The sequence below is a fragment of the Muntiacus reevesi genome, unplaced genomic scaffold (assembly GCF_963930625.1).
Source record: "Muntiacus reevesi unplaced genomic scaffold, mMunRee1.1 SCAFFOLD_170, whole genome shotgun sequence".
In the NCBI taxonomy this organism is placed as follows: Eukaryota; Metazoa; Chordata; class Mammalia; order Artiodactyla; family Cervidae; genus Muntiacus; species Muntiacus reevesi.
In genome coordinates this window covers 62,516-78,336 of record NW_027077891.1, presented here as the reverse complement: position 1 = coordinate 78,336, position 15,821 = coordinate 62,516, and the positions used below count along the sequence as shown (strand labels likewise).

Below are 15,821 nucleotides of genomic sequence, written 5' to 3'. Positions count from 1 at the left end.
AGCGACTAAACAAAAACATCATAAACTTATATAAGAAATGATAGCCTTGTGTGTGACTAATTGTTTCCATGTGAAAATAGGTAAGTCTAGGACCACACTGGATCCAAAGAGCACAGAGGGCCATGAGACAGGAATGAATACACCACAAAAAACTAAAACTGCTAGATCTGAATTTCTTAACAGAAGTCAAAGAAACAAGCAAGAAATGTAAAAGTGAAACTTAACCCTGTGTCAACACAAGGGCCCCTTTATCATTTTATATACAGCCACTTCAATGGTTTAAAACAGTGATTCTCAAGTGTCCCCTCAAAATCGCTTAAGTCCAGAGACCCATCGGGTCAGGGGGTACAAGAGGTCAGGACTCTTTTCACAACAACACTAAACGTTACCTCCATTCTCATGCTGTTCTGTGGGCAGTGGCATTCTTCAGAGACACGATATGTGATATCATAACACTAAGGACTAATGGAATTAGCAACTATGATGGTGTGTGCTTGTATTTTAAGTTTTTCTGTTTTATTTTCCAATACAGTGAACAACAAGAAACAAAGTTCCTTGGAATTCTCAATAATTTTGAGAAGTATAAAAGGATCCTAAAGCCAAAAACTTTCAGAATCCCTGTTTTGAAAGATTATGTCTATCGCATCTAAGGTATGATTACTTCTCCTACTCCTAATAATCAAAGACACCACAAACACACACACACACTCAGTCTGCTAATCAAAACATCTGACTGGCCTACATTCATCTGTGTAAGAACACTAAAATGAAATAATTATAAGCTGAAATACAACTGACATATTAGCAAGCGAAGCTTTACTCTAGGGAAAGGTCAGAGTTCAAAAATAAGCATTTTTGGACACTGGAAAAATCTTAGGGTCTAATAATAATTAATCTCTGAGAATTCCTGAGAGTATAGAGATTCCAAACTGAGAATTTAATGGATAACGAAACATATACACAAACATCTTGAGTTCAAGCTTACATTTTAAACATTTCTTGTTCATATGCTTGTGAATATCTTTTCTTTTAAAACATGGGTACCAAAAATAACATTTTCCTTATGTATGTCCAATTCTTCAATTAAATTTGCAAAAAGAAGTTAGGAGTACGAAGAGCTAGCATTTCAAATATTTCAGTGTCCGTCTTTCCTGAAGGGACTTCCCTGATGGCTCAATGGCAAAGCATCTGCCTGCAATGCAGGAGCCAGAGTTAAGTGCGTACCGCAAAATTTACCTGAAATAGATGTTTGTGGATCGTTCGTTCCTACTGTTTTATTAGGAACAGAATCTTTCACTCCGACTGTGGGCTGAATGGGTTTGGAAACAAGTTGATTAATAAATAATGTGCATATGATACAATCCACAGTTCATAAATCAAGATAAAAGCATAAACATTTTTACCTTCACATTAGGATATTTCTCAGGAGACTCTAAAAGGCAAAAGGGACATAGAGTTAATCACATGTAAATATGAAAGCCAGCCGTACATTCATGCAGAGTTAGTACCGAGCAGAATCCTCGTGCTCAGCCTTGACACTGAATACATTCGGTTTCAGTGTCTCGTTTTTAGGGAGATGTTAGGACACTGGCAAGACAGACTTATGAATCCATTACAGACAGTGAAGAAAAACAGGAATACAGGGTTACCAAAACATGCAGTAAGATTTCAAAAGTAACATCATGTTTTCAATGACTTTATAGAAAATATTAAAGAGCACACAGACCAACGTGAACATGCTGACTGATGAGGAGAAAATTAATCTTAATCAGAGGAGCAAATCATGACCCCAAGAAGATAAATGTGAAAGCTGATGGTAAAATGCAACAGTATATCTTGAATCCAAGACAAGAGTAACAGTTACACCGTTATACAAGTATTTAACATGCTCTTCAATCTGTCCAGTCATGTAAGAAGTGCACAGTTGGGATGACCGTTCAGCCGAAAATGTAATTCATTTCTCATCAGAGAAAGCAATGACCTGAGTAGCTCGAATATACACTTGTAGAAAAACGTTTCATAAAAGTATTCATTTTTTTCCACACCCACGTGGGCTACTGCTATGCCTGCATGTCTGGGCTCCTCTAGTTCAGCCATCTTAAAGTTTCTCGATCCACTCACGCAAGAAGGCATGTAAGACACACCTACGAAATAATGCCCGAAAGATTTTCAACATTGAAATACAATGATCAAAAAGGAAATAATAAATTTAATTGCCACACAATTATTAGATGTTAAAAATCTTGCATGTTTTAAAATCAGTGTAGTATTTCTTGAAAATACCAATTCTAGCATTTAGGGAATGAACCCTATCAATCTGTTTTGTTTCAAAACTTAGTTTGGTTGGGTACATCATGCTAATGCTTAAAAGGATTTCTATGAAACAACTGTCAAAAAATCAGTTATCTTCTAAAAACAAGTCAATCCCTCCATATTCAAATCAATCTAATTTGAATAACAAATACCAGTACAACATACATCTTTGATGTCTATAGCTACTTGGAGTGGCTGGGGTTGACCCTACTTCTAGCACCCCCTCCCACCTCCAGGATTCTCTGGAGCAATAATGATCTTATCTCTTTTCAGGGTAAATACACTGAAGTCATCTAGAAGGTGTTCTCTCAAGTGCACCATCAACTCCAAACTCACCTCCCTAAGGCCTTCCTTTCCTCCCTTTGTCCTTTCACTAGAGTCTTTCCTCTATGAAGGATAATCTCTGGATCCGTGGCCTTAATTTTCCCCCTTTACATTCTTTCTATGGATCATCCCACCACTTCTTTTGCCTTCTTTGCTTAGCAATGGTATCTTACACCTATAATTGCTACTTCAACTCTTTGCTTTCCGCTGGCTATAGACATGCTCAGAAAGAAAAACAAAATAATGCTCTCCCCTGATCCTGTTATGCCCTGCAATAGCCAGTGCTCTTCTTCCAGATTTCTCTAAAAGCAAGGCTAGACCCTTGCTACTCGGAGAGCTTGTTAGAAATGCAGGATCTCAGACCTCGTGCTCAGCATGTCCACTTCACACAGGGTCCCCAGGCGCCTAATTAAAATTTGAGAAACTGGTCTACACAGTCTGCTTCTACATGACTTCAACTTAACCTATTCTCCTGAAATCTTAGCCTCAACTTCCTCACTCTAACACTTCCCCCCAGACTGAAACTGCATGACAAGCTGGAAACTTTACAGTGGACTCTCTATCAGGTTGTAGGTTCCTTGATCTCTCTATCATGTCCCCCGCTCTCTCCTTTCCAGTTCTCTTATTTTGGCCTATGTGACACCGTCCTATAAAGCAGCGACATTTTGTAGGACGTCAATTTGCAAACATTTACAGCTGAGCACCTATGCCCATGTTCCTCCACAAAGGATAACGCACAGCCCCAAATGACTTCGTAACAATGAGGAAAACAGAAAGCGGGGGAAACTTTGCTGCTCTTCTCTGACAAGTTTAGGTGCAGGAAGCTCACTTCACAGTCACGGCCCACGTCAAACACTCTCCCTTTTCCTAAAGACCTATCTTACTTACGGCCCCTCCCCCATAGGCCCTTGCTTCTTTTTCCTTCATTTCCTCCCTGTGCCCTCTGCCTCTGTCATCCTCCATTCCCTCTTTCCTCTTATTTCTCAACCTTCCTTTGGCTGTTGAGTATCTTGAAACAGAACCAATAATTTTTTCTTTTGTCCATGTGCCATGTGGAGTCTTAGTTCCCTCACCAGGGATCGAGCCTCCACCCCTGCCCTGGACAGTCTTAATATTTGGACCTCCAAGAAGTCCAGGAACTAATAATTTAGCTCCTTAAACTGGATTCTCAATTTCAACTGTGCCTGACACCTGATAAGATACACAATTTCCCTCCTCTTCTCATCTTTTTCCTCCCTATGCATCTGACAGGTGGGGTGTTTTTTTTTTTTTTTTGCCTGTTAGAATATTCCCATTTTAAATCAATGTTCTGTCAAATAACCTTTCTATAAAATACAGCTCTTACCTTCTGCTTGTCCATTTAATGTATTTTTTCCTCTTTCATCTCCAGATAAATGATCCAGAAACTTCTGTGGAACACTCTCAGAGATACTCTGTTAAAATGAATATTGAGTTCCATGAAGGTTTCCTAATGTCTTCTTAAGAAAATACCCTACTTTTAAAAACTGCCTACATTTAACCCAGTTAAGACAGGTTTTGCCAAGATCTCACAGCTGCCAACTGACAGAACCTGGATGCTGACTTCATACACTGCTGGATCACCAGGCAGTGGCTGCCAGCAATGAAGACATCAGGCCCTTCCTATCTCCTTCCATAGCTGCCACCTTCAAACAGGGCATCGTTACTTTATGTTACCTCAGGTACGGCTGCCATAAAGGGGCTCTGCCCTGCTACTTAAGTTGAGTCACTCAGTCATGTCTGACTCTTTGCGACCCCATGGACTGTAGCCCGCCTAGCTTCTCCATCCATGGGATTTTCTCGGCAAGAGTACTGGAGTGGATTGCCATTTCCTTCTCCAGGGGATCTTCCCGACCCAGGGATCGAACGTTGCTCTAATACGTTGTAGGCAGACGCTTTACCGTCGGAGCCACCAGGGAAGTCCCCCTGCTACTTAAACAATCCAAAATGGTTTGTACTTATTAAAACACTGCTAAAGCAAACTGCTGCTATTACAATCCCACATATTTATTACTATTCCCCATGCTTTTGCTTCTGTTGAAATGTTTCTTTCAGATTAATCTGACAATCCAAACACAGTAACACTTTCAAGTTTCAAGCACTATCTTTCAAGCTCCAAGTGATAAAAAACCACAATTCAACCTGTTTCTCTCTGACCCTCTCTAGCAGGTTTACAGATGCGTATGTACCAAATAAACATACATTTGGCTGGGAGATTGGGACTGACACATACACGCTACACACTATTGTGTATTAAACAGGTAACTGATGAGGACCTGCTGTCTAGCACAGGGAATGCCACTCAATATTCTGCAATGGCCCATATGGGAAAGAATCTAAAAAAGAGGTGATAAACACATACACACACACACACACACACACACATACACACACACAAAACAAAGAAACATGGCCATGGACTGACCACACACACACACACACACACAAAACAAAGAAACATGTGGCCATGGACTGACCTCACACACACACACACACACACACACACACACACACAAAACAAAGAAATATGTGGCCATGCACACGCACGCACACGCACACACACACACACACACACAACAAAGAAACATGTGGCCATGGACTGACCTGAAACAATCTTTCAATATTCACATAAATGTAACTTCAGAACTCAAACAGATTCCTTACCATCTCTAAGCCTTGGTTTCTGTACTACACGGACTCCATTAGGTGAACCTTGCAAATGAACAAAAGTGTACTATGTGGTAATATTTAGCACGGAGTGTAGGTTAAAAGAAACAACAAAGTTTTGATGGGGAAATGCAAAGGTGAGAAAGTCACAGCATCTCCTGCTTTCATGTTCTTATTACTCAGGGCTTACATTTCAAAATAGTAACAGAAGACAGTACCTCAGAATCCCAAGGCGATTCTGTGTCTTCCTCTTCTCCCAGTCCTACAGCTGACATCATGTCTGTAATATGCAGTCACAGATACATTAATGAGAACATTCACTACTATGAATTTTAAAGACATATGTAAGTCTATCTCTATCCACAAATATTTCAATAAAATAAACTAGCGGAAAAGAATTTCAGAGGGTTGAAGCATTTTCAGGAATATAAAGTTGGTAGTAGGTGGGACACTTCTGAAGAAAGAGAGCAAAAGAAATGTACTTAAAACAAAATGGATATCGTATTTGGATCCATACCCTTTACATGTTTTTATATTTGCTTTTAAGTATAGAAAAAATTCACAGACATTCACTAACTTACCATGTTTATTATTTTTGTGTGCTCTATCAACAGAAGTCAAATGGTCATGACTTGCTTGTTCTTGGGGAGCCCTTTCAATAAAAGAAGTATCACTTTCTTTTTCAACAAGTTCTGGCTTCTTGGCTCCTTCCTATAAAAACAAGACAAAATGAAACCAAAACCCAACTTCAGAAAACATACTCATTCATTTGGTCATTCAGTCCATCAGTAAGACGACAAGCAATCACTGTGTCTAGGACATCCTTTAGGATGTCCCGGGAGGAGTTAGAACTGTAAAGAAAAGTTACTCTGCTCTGTGTCTGGGTGAGGCAGAGACACATGAAAGCAAACAAGAGCAGAAGAGGATCCGTCGGCAGCTCTGCAGCTGAGGGGCAGAGAGTGCAGCACGGGCTCCAAGGGGCGAGGAGGCGGGAGGACCCGCGAAGCGCACGGAACGCTGGGACAGGGGCTGTGTCTCAGAGACAGAGCGTGCGGAGCCGGGATGGGAGGGGGGTTCCAGGAAGGGCGGCCCGAACCCACAGATGCGGTGTGCACCAACGTCAACAAGTCATGTGGAAAACAGATCACAGTTACTGGGAACTGTATCGAGAGACAAAACTGGAGCACCAGGTTCACACAGGAAGAAGCAAGTGTCATCTTCTTCCTTCAAGTGATGGGGATCTACTAAACAAGTAAAGGCATTACATCAACACAAAAATATTTTATTTTATTAGGTGCCATGCTTTTATTCAAATGAAAGGGAAAAGACTGCCCTGCACTAGGAAGTAGCAAGTTCAATTTGGTTCAGTCCCTCAGTCATGTCCGACTCTTTGTGACCCCATGGACGGCAGTACGCCAGGCCTCCCTGCTCATTGCCAACTCCCAAAGTTTACTCAAACTCATGTCCATTGTGTTGGTGATGCCATCCGACCATCTCATCCTCTGTCGTCCCCTTCTCCTCCTGCTTTCAATCATTCCCAGCATCAGGGTCTTTTCCAATGAGTCAGTTCTTCGCATCAGGTGGTCAAAATTTCAGCTTCAGCATCAGTCCTTCCAATGAATATTCAGGACTGATTTGCTTTAGGATGGACTGGTTGGATCTCCTTGAAGTCCAAGGGACTTGCAAGAGTCTTCTCCGACAACACAGTTCAAAAGCATCAATTCTTTGGCACTCAGCTGTCTTTATAGTCCAACTTTCACATCCATACTTGACTACTGGGAAAATCATAGCTTTGACTAGATGGACTTTTGTTGGCAAAGTAATGTCTCTGCTTTTTAATATGCTGCCTAGATTGGTCATAACTTTTCTTCCAAAGAGCAACTGTCTTTTAATTTCATGGCTGCAGTCACCATCTGCAGTGATTTTGGAGCCCAAGAAAATACAGTCTGTCACTGTTTCCACTGTTTCCCCATCTATTTCCCATGAAGTGATGGCACCGGATGCCATTATCTTAGGTTTTGGAATGTTGAGTCTTAAGCCAACCTTTTCACTCTCCTCTTTCACTTTCATCAAGAGGCTCTTTAGTTCTTCAATTTCTGCCATAAGCGTGGTGTCCTTTGCATATCTGACGTTATTGATATTTCTCCCAGTCATCTTGATTCCAGCTTGTGCTTCATCCAGACCAGCGTTCCTCATGATGTACTCTGCACATAAGTGAAATAAGCAGGGTGACAATATATAGCCTTGATGTACTCCTTTCCCTATTTGGATATTTGGCCTTGGAGTAGAGAATGAAGCAGGGCAAAGGCTAATAGAGTTCTGCCAAGAGATCACACTGGTCATAGCAAACACCCGCTTCCAACAACACAAGAGAAGACTCTACACATGGACATCACCAGATGGTCAATTCCGAAATCAGGTTGACTATACTCTTTGCAGCCAAAGATGGAGAAGTTCTATACAGTCAGCAAAAACAAGACCGGGAGCTGAGTGTGGCACAGCCCATGAACTCCTTATGGATAAATTCAGACGCAGACTGAAGGAAGCAGCAAACATGACAGTATGTACAGGAGGGCAGTAAAGAGGAAAACAGAAACCAAAAGCCTGTAAGCAAATCTCCACGTGGGCAGTAAGCACACCAGACACTGTGCATCACCCAAAGTGTCCATGCACCTGCAATTAAAAAGCTAATTTGGCTTTGAAAAGAGCCAAACAGAAATGGTAACAGTCATTCTAAAACAAACTGCACAGCCAGGAGGAATGAAAAGATTAGCAAGTATATTTTAGAAAGGTTACTCTGGCAGCAACATAAAAAAGAACATCAGGGTAGCCAAACTAGAAAAGAATATTTCAAGATTATAGGTGAGACAGTGAGTTATGGTGATAAGATACGAAAACTGATAAGCAGGCAGAAAATACTGAACTTCCTGAGTGACTGGAGCTGGTAATTTCAAGGACGTTTGGACTCCAGGATCTTTCCTACTGTGGCTGAAATTCAGTGATGCTGTCTACTAGGATGGGGAGGACAGATGAAGGGACAGCTTATAAACAGTCAGGGATGAGGGAAGCGTCAGGGATAATGCCTTCAGTTTGGGGTATAATAAATTATTTTGAGGCATGCAAGGGACTCAGAAGAAAGGATTTGGGTAAAAACATTTGAATTAGAAATAGATAAACTTATTCAGGAAAAACATATACTTTAATTATTTGTAAAAGATACTAACTTGGTATAATTAATACAAACCTAGGCAGAATTCTGAACTTTTGAAAATAAAACAATACCAGGGGAAGAAAACTATGAGATTAAAATGGTCAATTATATATTTCAACATGTTTCAAGGATATAAAAATATACTTTTTAAAAAATATGCAAATACTTGTTTCTGACATATTACCATAATAGGCATTTTTAAGTTTAATGAAAAGGTTTAATTGTAAAACACCCATTCAAGATGCTACAAGAAGACTCTGTTTTAAAATTGATCTTAAAAGACAAGTTTTAATTTGTAGAAGAGAAATGTTTATGTGAGGATGGAATTATGAGGCATTTTAAAGTACTACTGTGACGTAAGAAAGAAACAGAAAACCCTACTTGAAAAGATCTCATTCAAAATTGATGGAGAAATCAAAAGGTTTACAGATGAAACAAAAGTTAAGAGGATTTAGCACCACCAAACCAGCCTTACGACAAATACTAAAGGGACTTACAGCCAGTAAACACAAGAGAAAGGAAAGATCTACAAAAACAAACCAGAAACAATTAAGAAAATGTCAACAGGAACATATATATCAATTAGTACTTTAAATGTAAATGGATTCAATGCACCAACCAAAAGATACAGAATAACTGAATGAATACAAAAACAAGAGCCATATATATACTGCCCACAAGAGACCCGCTTCAGACCTAGAGACAAATACAGACTGAAAGTAAATGAATGGAAAAAGATATTCCATTTGAATGGTAACCAAAAGAAAGCCAGTGTGGCAATCCTTATTTCACACAAAACAGACTTTAAAATGAAGAATATCATAAGAGACGAAGAAGGACACTACATAATGATCAAAGGGTCAATCCAAGAAGAAGACATAACAATTGGAAATATTTATGCCCCCAACATAGAAAAACCACAATACACAAGGCAAGCAGTAACATGCATAAGAGGGGAATTCAAAAGCAACACAGTCATAGTGGGGGACTTTTAACACCCCACTTACACCAATGGACAGATCATCAAGACAGAGAATCAAGTAAGGTGAAAAGACAGCCCTCAGATTGGGAGAAAATAATAGCAAATGAAGCAACAGACAGAGGATTAACCTCAAAAATATACAAGCAACTCCTGAAGCTCAATTCCAGAAAAATAAATGACCCAATCAAAAAATGGGACAAAGAACTAAACAGACATTTCGCCAAAGAAGACATACAGATGGCTAACACACACATGAAAAGATGCTCAACATCACTCATTATCAGAGAAATGCAAATCAAAACCATAATGAGGTACCATTACACGCCAGTCAGGATGGCTGCTATCCAAAAGTCTACAAGCAATAAATGCTGGAGAGGGTGTGGAGAAAAGGGAACCCTCTTACACTGTTGGTGGCAATGCAAACTAGTACAGACACTATGGAGAACAGTGTGGAGATTTCTTAAAAAACTGGAAATAGAACTGCCATATGACCCAGCAATCCCACTTCTGGGCATTCACACTGAGGAAACTAGATCTGAGACACATGCACCCCAATGTTCATTGCAGCACTGTTTATAATAGCCAGGACATGGAAGCAACCTAGATGCCCATCAGCAGATGAATGGATAAGGAAGCTCTGGTACATATACACCATGGAATATTACTCAGCCGTTAAAAAGAATTCATTTGAATCAGTTCTAATGAGATGGATGAAACTGGAGCCCATTATACAGAGTGAAGTAAGCCAGAAAGATAAAGATCATTACAGCATACTAACATATATATGGAATTTAGAAAGATGGTAATGATAACCCTATACGCAAAACAGAAAAAGAGACACAGATGTATAGAACAGACTTTTGGACTCTGTGGGAGAAGACGAGGGTGGGATGTTTCGAGAGAATAGCATGTATATTGTCTATAAGGAAACAAATTACCAGCCCAGGTGGGATGCATGAGACAAGTGCTCGGGCCTGGTGCACTGGGAAGACCCAGAGGAATCTGGTGGAGAGGGAGGTGGGAGGGGGGATCGGGATGGGGAACACATGTAACTCCATGGCTGATTCATGTCAATGTGTGACAGAACCCACTGCAATGTTGTGGAGTATTTAGCCTCCAACTAATAAAAATAAATGAAAAAAAAAAAAAAAAAAAGACAGAGAACCAATAAGGAAACACAGAACTTCAATGAAACATTAGACCCAATGGACCTGGTTGATATCTTCAGGACTATCCATCCAAATGCAGAAGAATACACTTTGTTCTCAACTGCACATGGAACATTCTCCAGGAGAGATCACATCTTGGGCCACAGACCAAGCCTCAGTAAATTTTAAAACATTGAAAATATGTATCACGTATCTTCTCTGACCACAACACTATCAGACTAGATATCAACTACAGGAGAAAAATGGCAAAAAACACAAATTCATGGAGATTAAACAATTCATTACTGAATAATGAAAAGGTTATTGAAGACATAAGCAGGGAAATCAAAAGTTTCCTAGAAATAGATGACAACAAAAACACGATCACCCAAAACCTATGGGATTCAGTAAAAGCACTTCCAAGAGAGAAGTTGATAGCAGCACAATCCTACCTCAAGGACAAGAAAAGTACTGAACAGGCAACACTCTACATTTACAGCAGCTAGAAAAAGAACCAAACCCCCTAAAGTCAGCAGAAGGAAAGAAATCATACAGATCAGAGCAGAAATAAATGAAAAAGCAAATGAAGGCAACAATAGCAAAGATTAATCAGACTAAATACTGGTTCTTTGAGAAGATAAGCAAAATGGACATACCACTAGCCAGACTCATCAAGAACAGAAGGGAGAAAAACCAAATTGACAAGACTAGAAATGAAAAAGGAGAGGTTACAACAGACAACACAGAAATGAAAAGGATCATAAGAGAACGTTATGAGCAACAATACGCTCATAAAAGGGACAACTGAGAGGAAATGGACAGATTCTTAGAAAAGTTCAACCTCCTAAAACTGAATCAGGGAAGAAATAAAAATGACAAACAAGCCAATTACAAACACTGAAATAGAAAGTGTTATCCAAAATCTCCCAAAAACAAAAGCTCAGGGCCAGATGGCTTTGCAGGGGAATTTTGTCAAACATTTAGAGAAGAGGTAATGCCTACTTTTCTGAAACTCTTCCAAAAAACTGCAGAGGAAGGAACATTTCCAAACTCATTCTATGAGGCCACAATCACGTTGATACCAAAACCAGGCAGAGACAACACAAAAAAGAGACTTACAGGCCAATATCACTGACAAACACAGATGCAAAAACCCTCAACAAAATATTAGCAAACACAATTCAACAACACATTCAATAGCTCATACACCATGATCAATTCGGGTTTATGCCAGGGATGCAAGGATTCTTCAATATGCACAAACCAATTTCAATGTGATGCACCATCTTAACAAACTAAAAAATAAGAACCATGTGATCATCTCAATAGAGGCAGAAAAAGCCTTTGACACAGTTCAGCACCTGTTTATGACAAAAACGCTTCAAAATATGGACACAGGAGGAACCTATGTCAACATAGTAAAGGCCATGTAGGATAAACCCACAGTAAACATTATTCTTGATGAGGAAAAATGAAAAGCATTCCCTCTAAGATCAGGAACAAGACAACATTGTCCGTTCTCACTACGATTATTCAGCATGGGTTTGGAAGTCCTAGCTATGGCAATCAGAAGAGAAAGAAAGAAAAGGAATCCAGATCTGAAAAGAAGTAAAACTCTCACTTTTGCAAATGACATGATACTACACATAGAAAACCCAAGAGAAACTATTTTCTAGTAAACAAAAATTACTGGAGCTAAACAGTGAATTTAGCAAAGTTGTATGATACAAGGTCAATACACAGAACTCACTTGAATTCCTATACACTAACAATGAAAAATCAGAAAGTGAAATTAAGGAGCCAATCCCATTCACCACTACAACAAAAAGAATAAAATATCTAGCAATAAACGTACCGAAGGAGACAAAAGACCTGTATACGGAAAATTCTAAGACGCTGAGGAAAGAAAAGAAAGACGACATAAACAGGTGGAGAGATATTCCATATTCCTGGGTAGGAAGAATGAATAGTGTGAAAATGACTATACTACCAAATGCAATCTACAGATTCAGTGTGATCACTGTCAAATGACCAATGGCATTTTTCACAGAACTAGAACAATATATGCAATGGACTATTACTCAGCCATAAAGAGGAACACATCTGAGTCAGCTCTAACAAGGCTGACAAACCTAGAGCCTATTCTCCAGAGTGAAGCAAGTCAGAAAGAGAAATATAAATATCATATACTATTCGCACATATATGGAATCTACAAAGATTCTGAATCTACAAATGTACTGATCAATTTATTTGCAGGGTAGCAATGGAGAAACAGACATAGAGAACAGACTTAGAGACATGGAGGAGGGGAGGAGGGAGAGGGTGAGATGGATGGAAAGAGTAACATGGAAATATAAAATTTCATGTGTAAAATAGAGAGCCAGTGGGAATTTGCTGTAGGACTCAGGCAGCTCAGAAAGGGACTCTGAGACAATGCAGAAGGGTGGGATGGGGAGGGAGGTGGGACGGGGTTTGGGAGGGAGGGGACACGGGTGTACCCATGGCTGATTCTTGCTGATGTTTGACAGAAATCAACAAAATTTTGGAAAGAGATTATCCTTCAATTAAAGAATAAATACATTTTCTAAAAACCCCATTTGAAAATTTCCTCATCTTCTTCTTTTCTAACGGCTCTAATTTTCTATCTATGCCTTCTGCAATGGCAGATAAACATTGAAGGAACAATCTAGATATTAAAAAAGTAGTAAAACTATGATTATCCAAGTTGGAGATTTCAAAGTTTTCAAATACATCTATGATTATCAAGCAGGACTCAATATTCACATCAGGAAAGAACAAATGAGCTGAAAAAATTAAGTAACCACAATGACTGAGTTTTAGATATGGAAGAATTCGCATTTTTGTTTAACATGTGTAACAAAGAACTGACATGCTAATTTAACACCTATAAATACTGAAGCTAATAGTTCCTTAAAAATAAATTTCTTAAAAATAAAACTTAACTTAAAAATAACTTCTAAGAAAAAAGTCTTAAAATTTTACTCTTTAATAAAATTCTTAAAATGGAATATACATATTACTATAGATATTTTATTTATTTATTTATTTATTTTTTACTATAGATATTTTAAAAAGTAAAAAAATTATCTTTCTGAGACAATTTTACAAACTGTTGGTAATTCTTCTTTCCTTATGATTTTATAACAAGTAGTCTACATAAGAAAAAAATCATGAATTATGATTTCATTCATTTAATATGTGCAATTGCCCATTACTTGCAGATATTAGGAAAAGACAAATTAGAATCTCTCTGGAGGCGGGGGGGGGGGGGGGGGGTGGGCGGGAAATTTCTACATTTTTTTTCTTTAAGACTGTTGCAACTTAAAATTTTCTTATGTCATGAAGAGAGTTTAAGAATCTCATTTATATAATTATAAATTATAAGTTTAGTAAAAGAGAAGATAAAATGCTTACTTATTTCCTCTTTATTTTCAAAAAGATCCAAAACCTCCACCAAGACTATACCAAACAGCAAGATAAATTAGTTAAGTACATTAAGTATGTATCAAACAGTAAGTTAGTAACCACAAGAAACGGAAGGGCCACAAACTCTTCATTCATATTACAGCTGCTAAGGCCTAAAACAGAGCTCAGCTAGAACTGCCTACAAATGAAAGTTTTGCTAGATTAAATAGAAGACACTGCTTCATTCATTTCAAAGTGAGAATTTTTTTAAAAAGAGTAATCACTTCAACTTGAAATGAACTTCCAGAGGGAACTATATTCAATATAGATATATACATATACAAGTGTAACCAAGTCACATTGCTATACACCTGAAACTAACACAGTATTGTAAATGACTACACTTCAATTAAAGAAAAAAAAACAAAAACCACCACCAACCTCGAAAACAACAACCAAAAAACCTAAGGATCAAATTTTCTTTCAGTTCTTCATAAAACTCGGCTATATGTCATTCAGAAGAGTCTAACTATTGAGTTTTCACGACCTCACTCTCTCCTAAGTTGAATTTCAAATAATTCATCTCATATTTATAATATAGAGTACCTCATCTGACTTACCCTCACTATGTCTGCTGTGTTTGTAAAATAATCTGTTTTATCTTGACCTTCATTCCATCTCATATTCATCTTATCCTTCTTAAATGAATTCTTCCCCTTCATCGCCCTCCCCATCTTCATATTCATCTAGCTCCTTTTCCTAATTGCTTTGTAATTCTTTTCTTTCTAAATGGCATACTTAGTATGCCAACATTTATAAATCTGAATCATGCAGATATATTGCTCTTATTATCACATCATTTTGTATCATGACATTGAAGCCTTCCATTTCCACGGTGGAATCCTTTTTGTCATCATAAGGATCAAGGGAATGGTGTGTGGAAAAGTACAGGGGAAAACAAGAGTTAAAAACAACACAACTTACCTGTGCAAGACCAAGGTCTGCTAGAGTCTTGAGTGGTTTTGGAAGAGGATCAGGCCTTGGAAAGGCAGGATGAGGGAAGCCCTGGACTCCAGGTGATGGTTTGGGAAAGGTTTCAAGCACATGTTCAATTTCACTATCAGAATTGTTGTTCTCAAAGAAGGTGGTACTCTCCCATCTCACAATGCTACTTTCTGCTTCTAATACAGTAAAAACAGGGGATAGTACATGAGAACCTGTGTAATTTCAAATCAGTGAATAACACCAGGAGGACAGTCTTCAAATAACTTACTGTTGGATTGCTGAAAAGCCTTCAGTAGCTTTGCTAAGTTTGGTTTCGGGACATGCTGGAGAAGAAAATAAGAGCTTGAAGCATAACAAGTATCAACTGAATACAAGAATTATAATCCCCCACCCCCATTACTATATGACCTAACACAAAGAGCACAGGCTCTGGAGTCATTCAGGTGTGGACTCAGATCCCAGTTGGGCCCCTGACTAACCTGCAGGCACACTGAAACCACAATCACAGAAAACTCGCCCATCTGATCCCAGGACCACTGTCTAACTCAATGAAACTGAGCCATGCCGTGTGGGGCCACCCAGGACGGATGGGTCACGGTGGAGACGTCTGACAGTATGCGGTCCACTGGAGAAGGGAATGGCAAGCCACTTCAGTATTCTGGCCTTGAGAACCCCATGAACAGTATGAAAAGGCAAAATGATAGGATACTGAAAGACGAACTCCCC

At 38.9% G+C, this 15,821-nt stretch overlaps 1 protein-coding gene across 1 annotated transcript in view; it reads right to left on the bottom strand.

Annotated features, from left to right (window-relative positions):
• LOC136155217 (putative ankyrin repeat domain-containing protein 19) overlaps positions 1 to 15,821 on the bottom strand; it is a 63,832-nt gene that overhangs the window by 7,879 nt on the left and 40,132 nt on the right. The window contains exons 13-17 of the mRNA XM_065917076.1: positions 5,904 to 6,033; positions 5,541 to 5,602; positions 3,983 to 4,070; positions 1,404 to 1,432; positions 1,237 to 1,309 (exon numbers count right to left, since the gene is read on the bottom strand). Of these exons, the coding sequence (XP_065773148.1) occupies positions 6,005 to 6,033 (29 nt within the window). The 3' untranslated portion in view covers positions 1,237 to 1,309; positions 1,404 to 1,432; positions 3,983 to 4,070; positions 5,541 to 5,602; positions 5,904 to 6,004. The remainder of the gene's footprint in view (positions 1 to 1,236; positions 1,310 to 1,403; positions 1,433 to 3,982; positions 4,071 to 5,540; positions 5,603 to 5,903; positions 6,034 to 15,821) is intronic.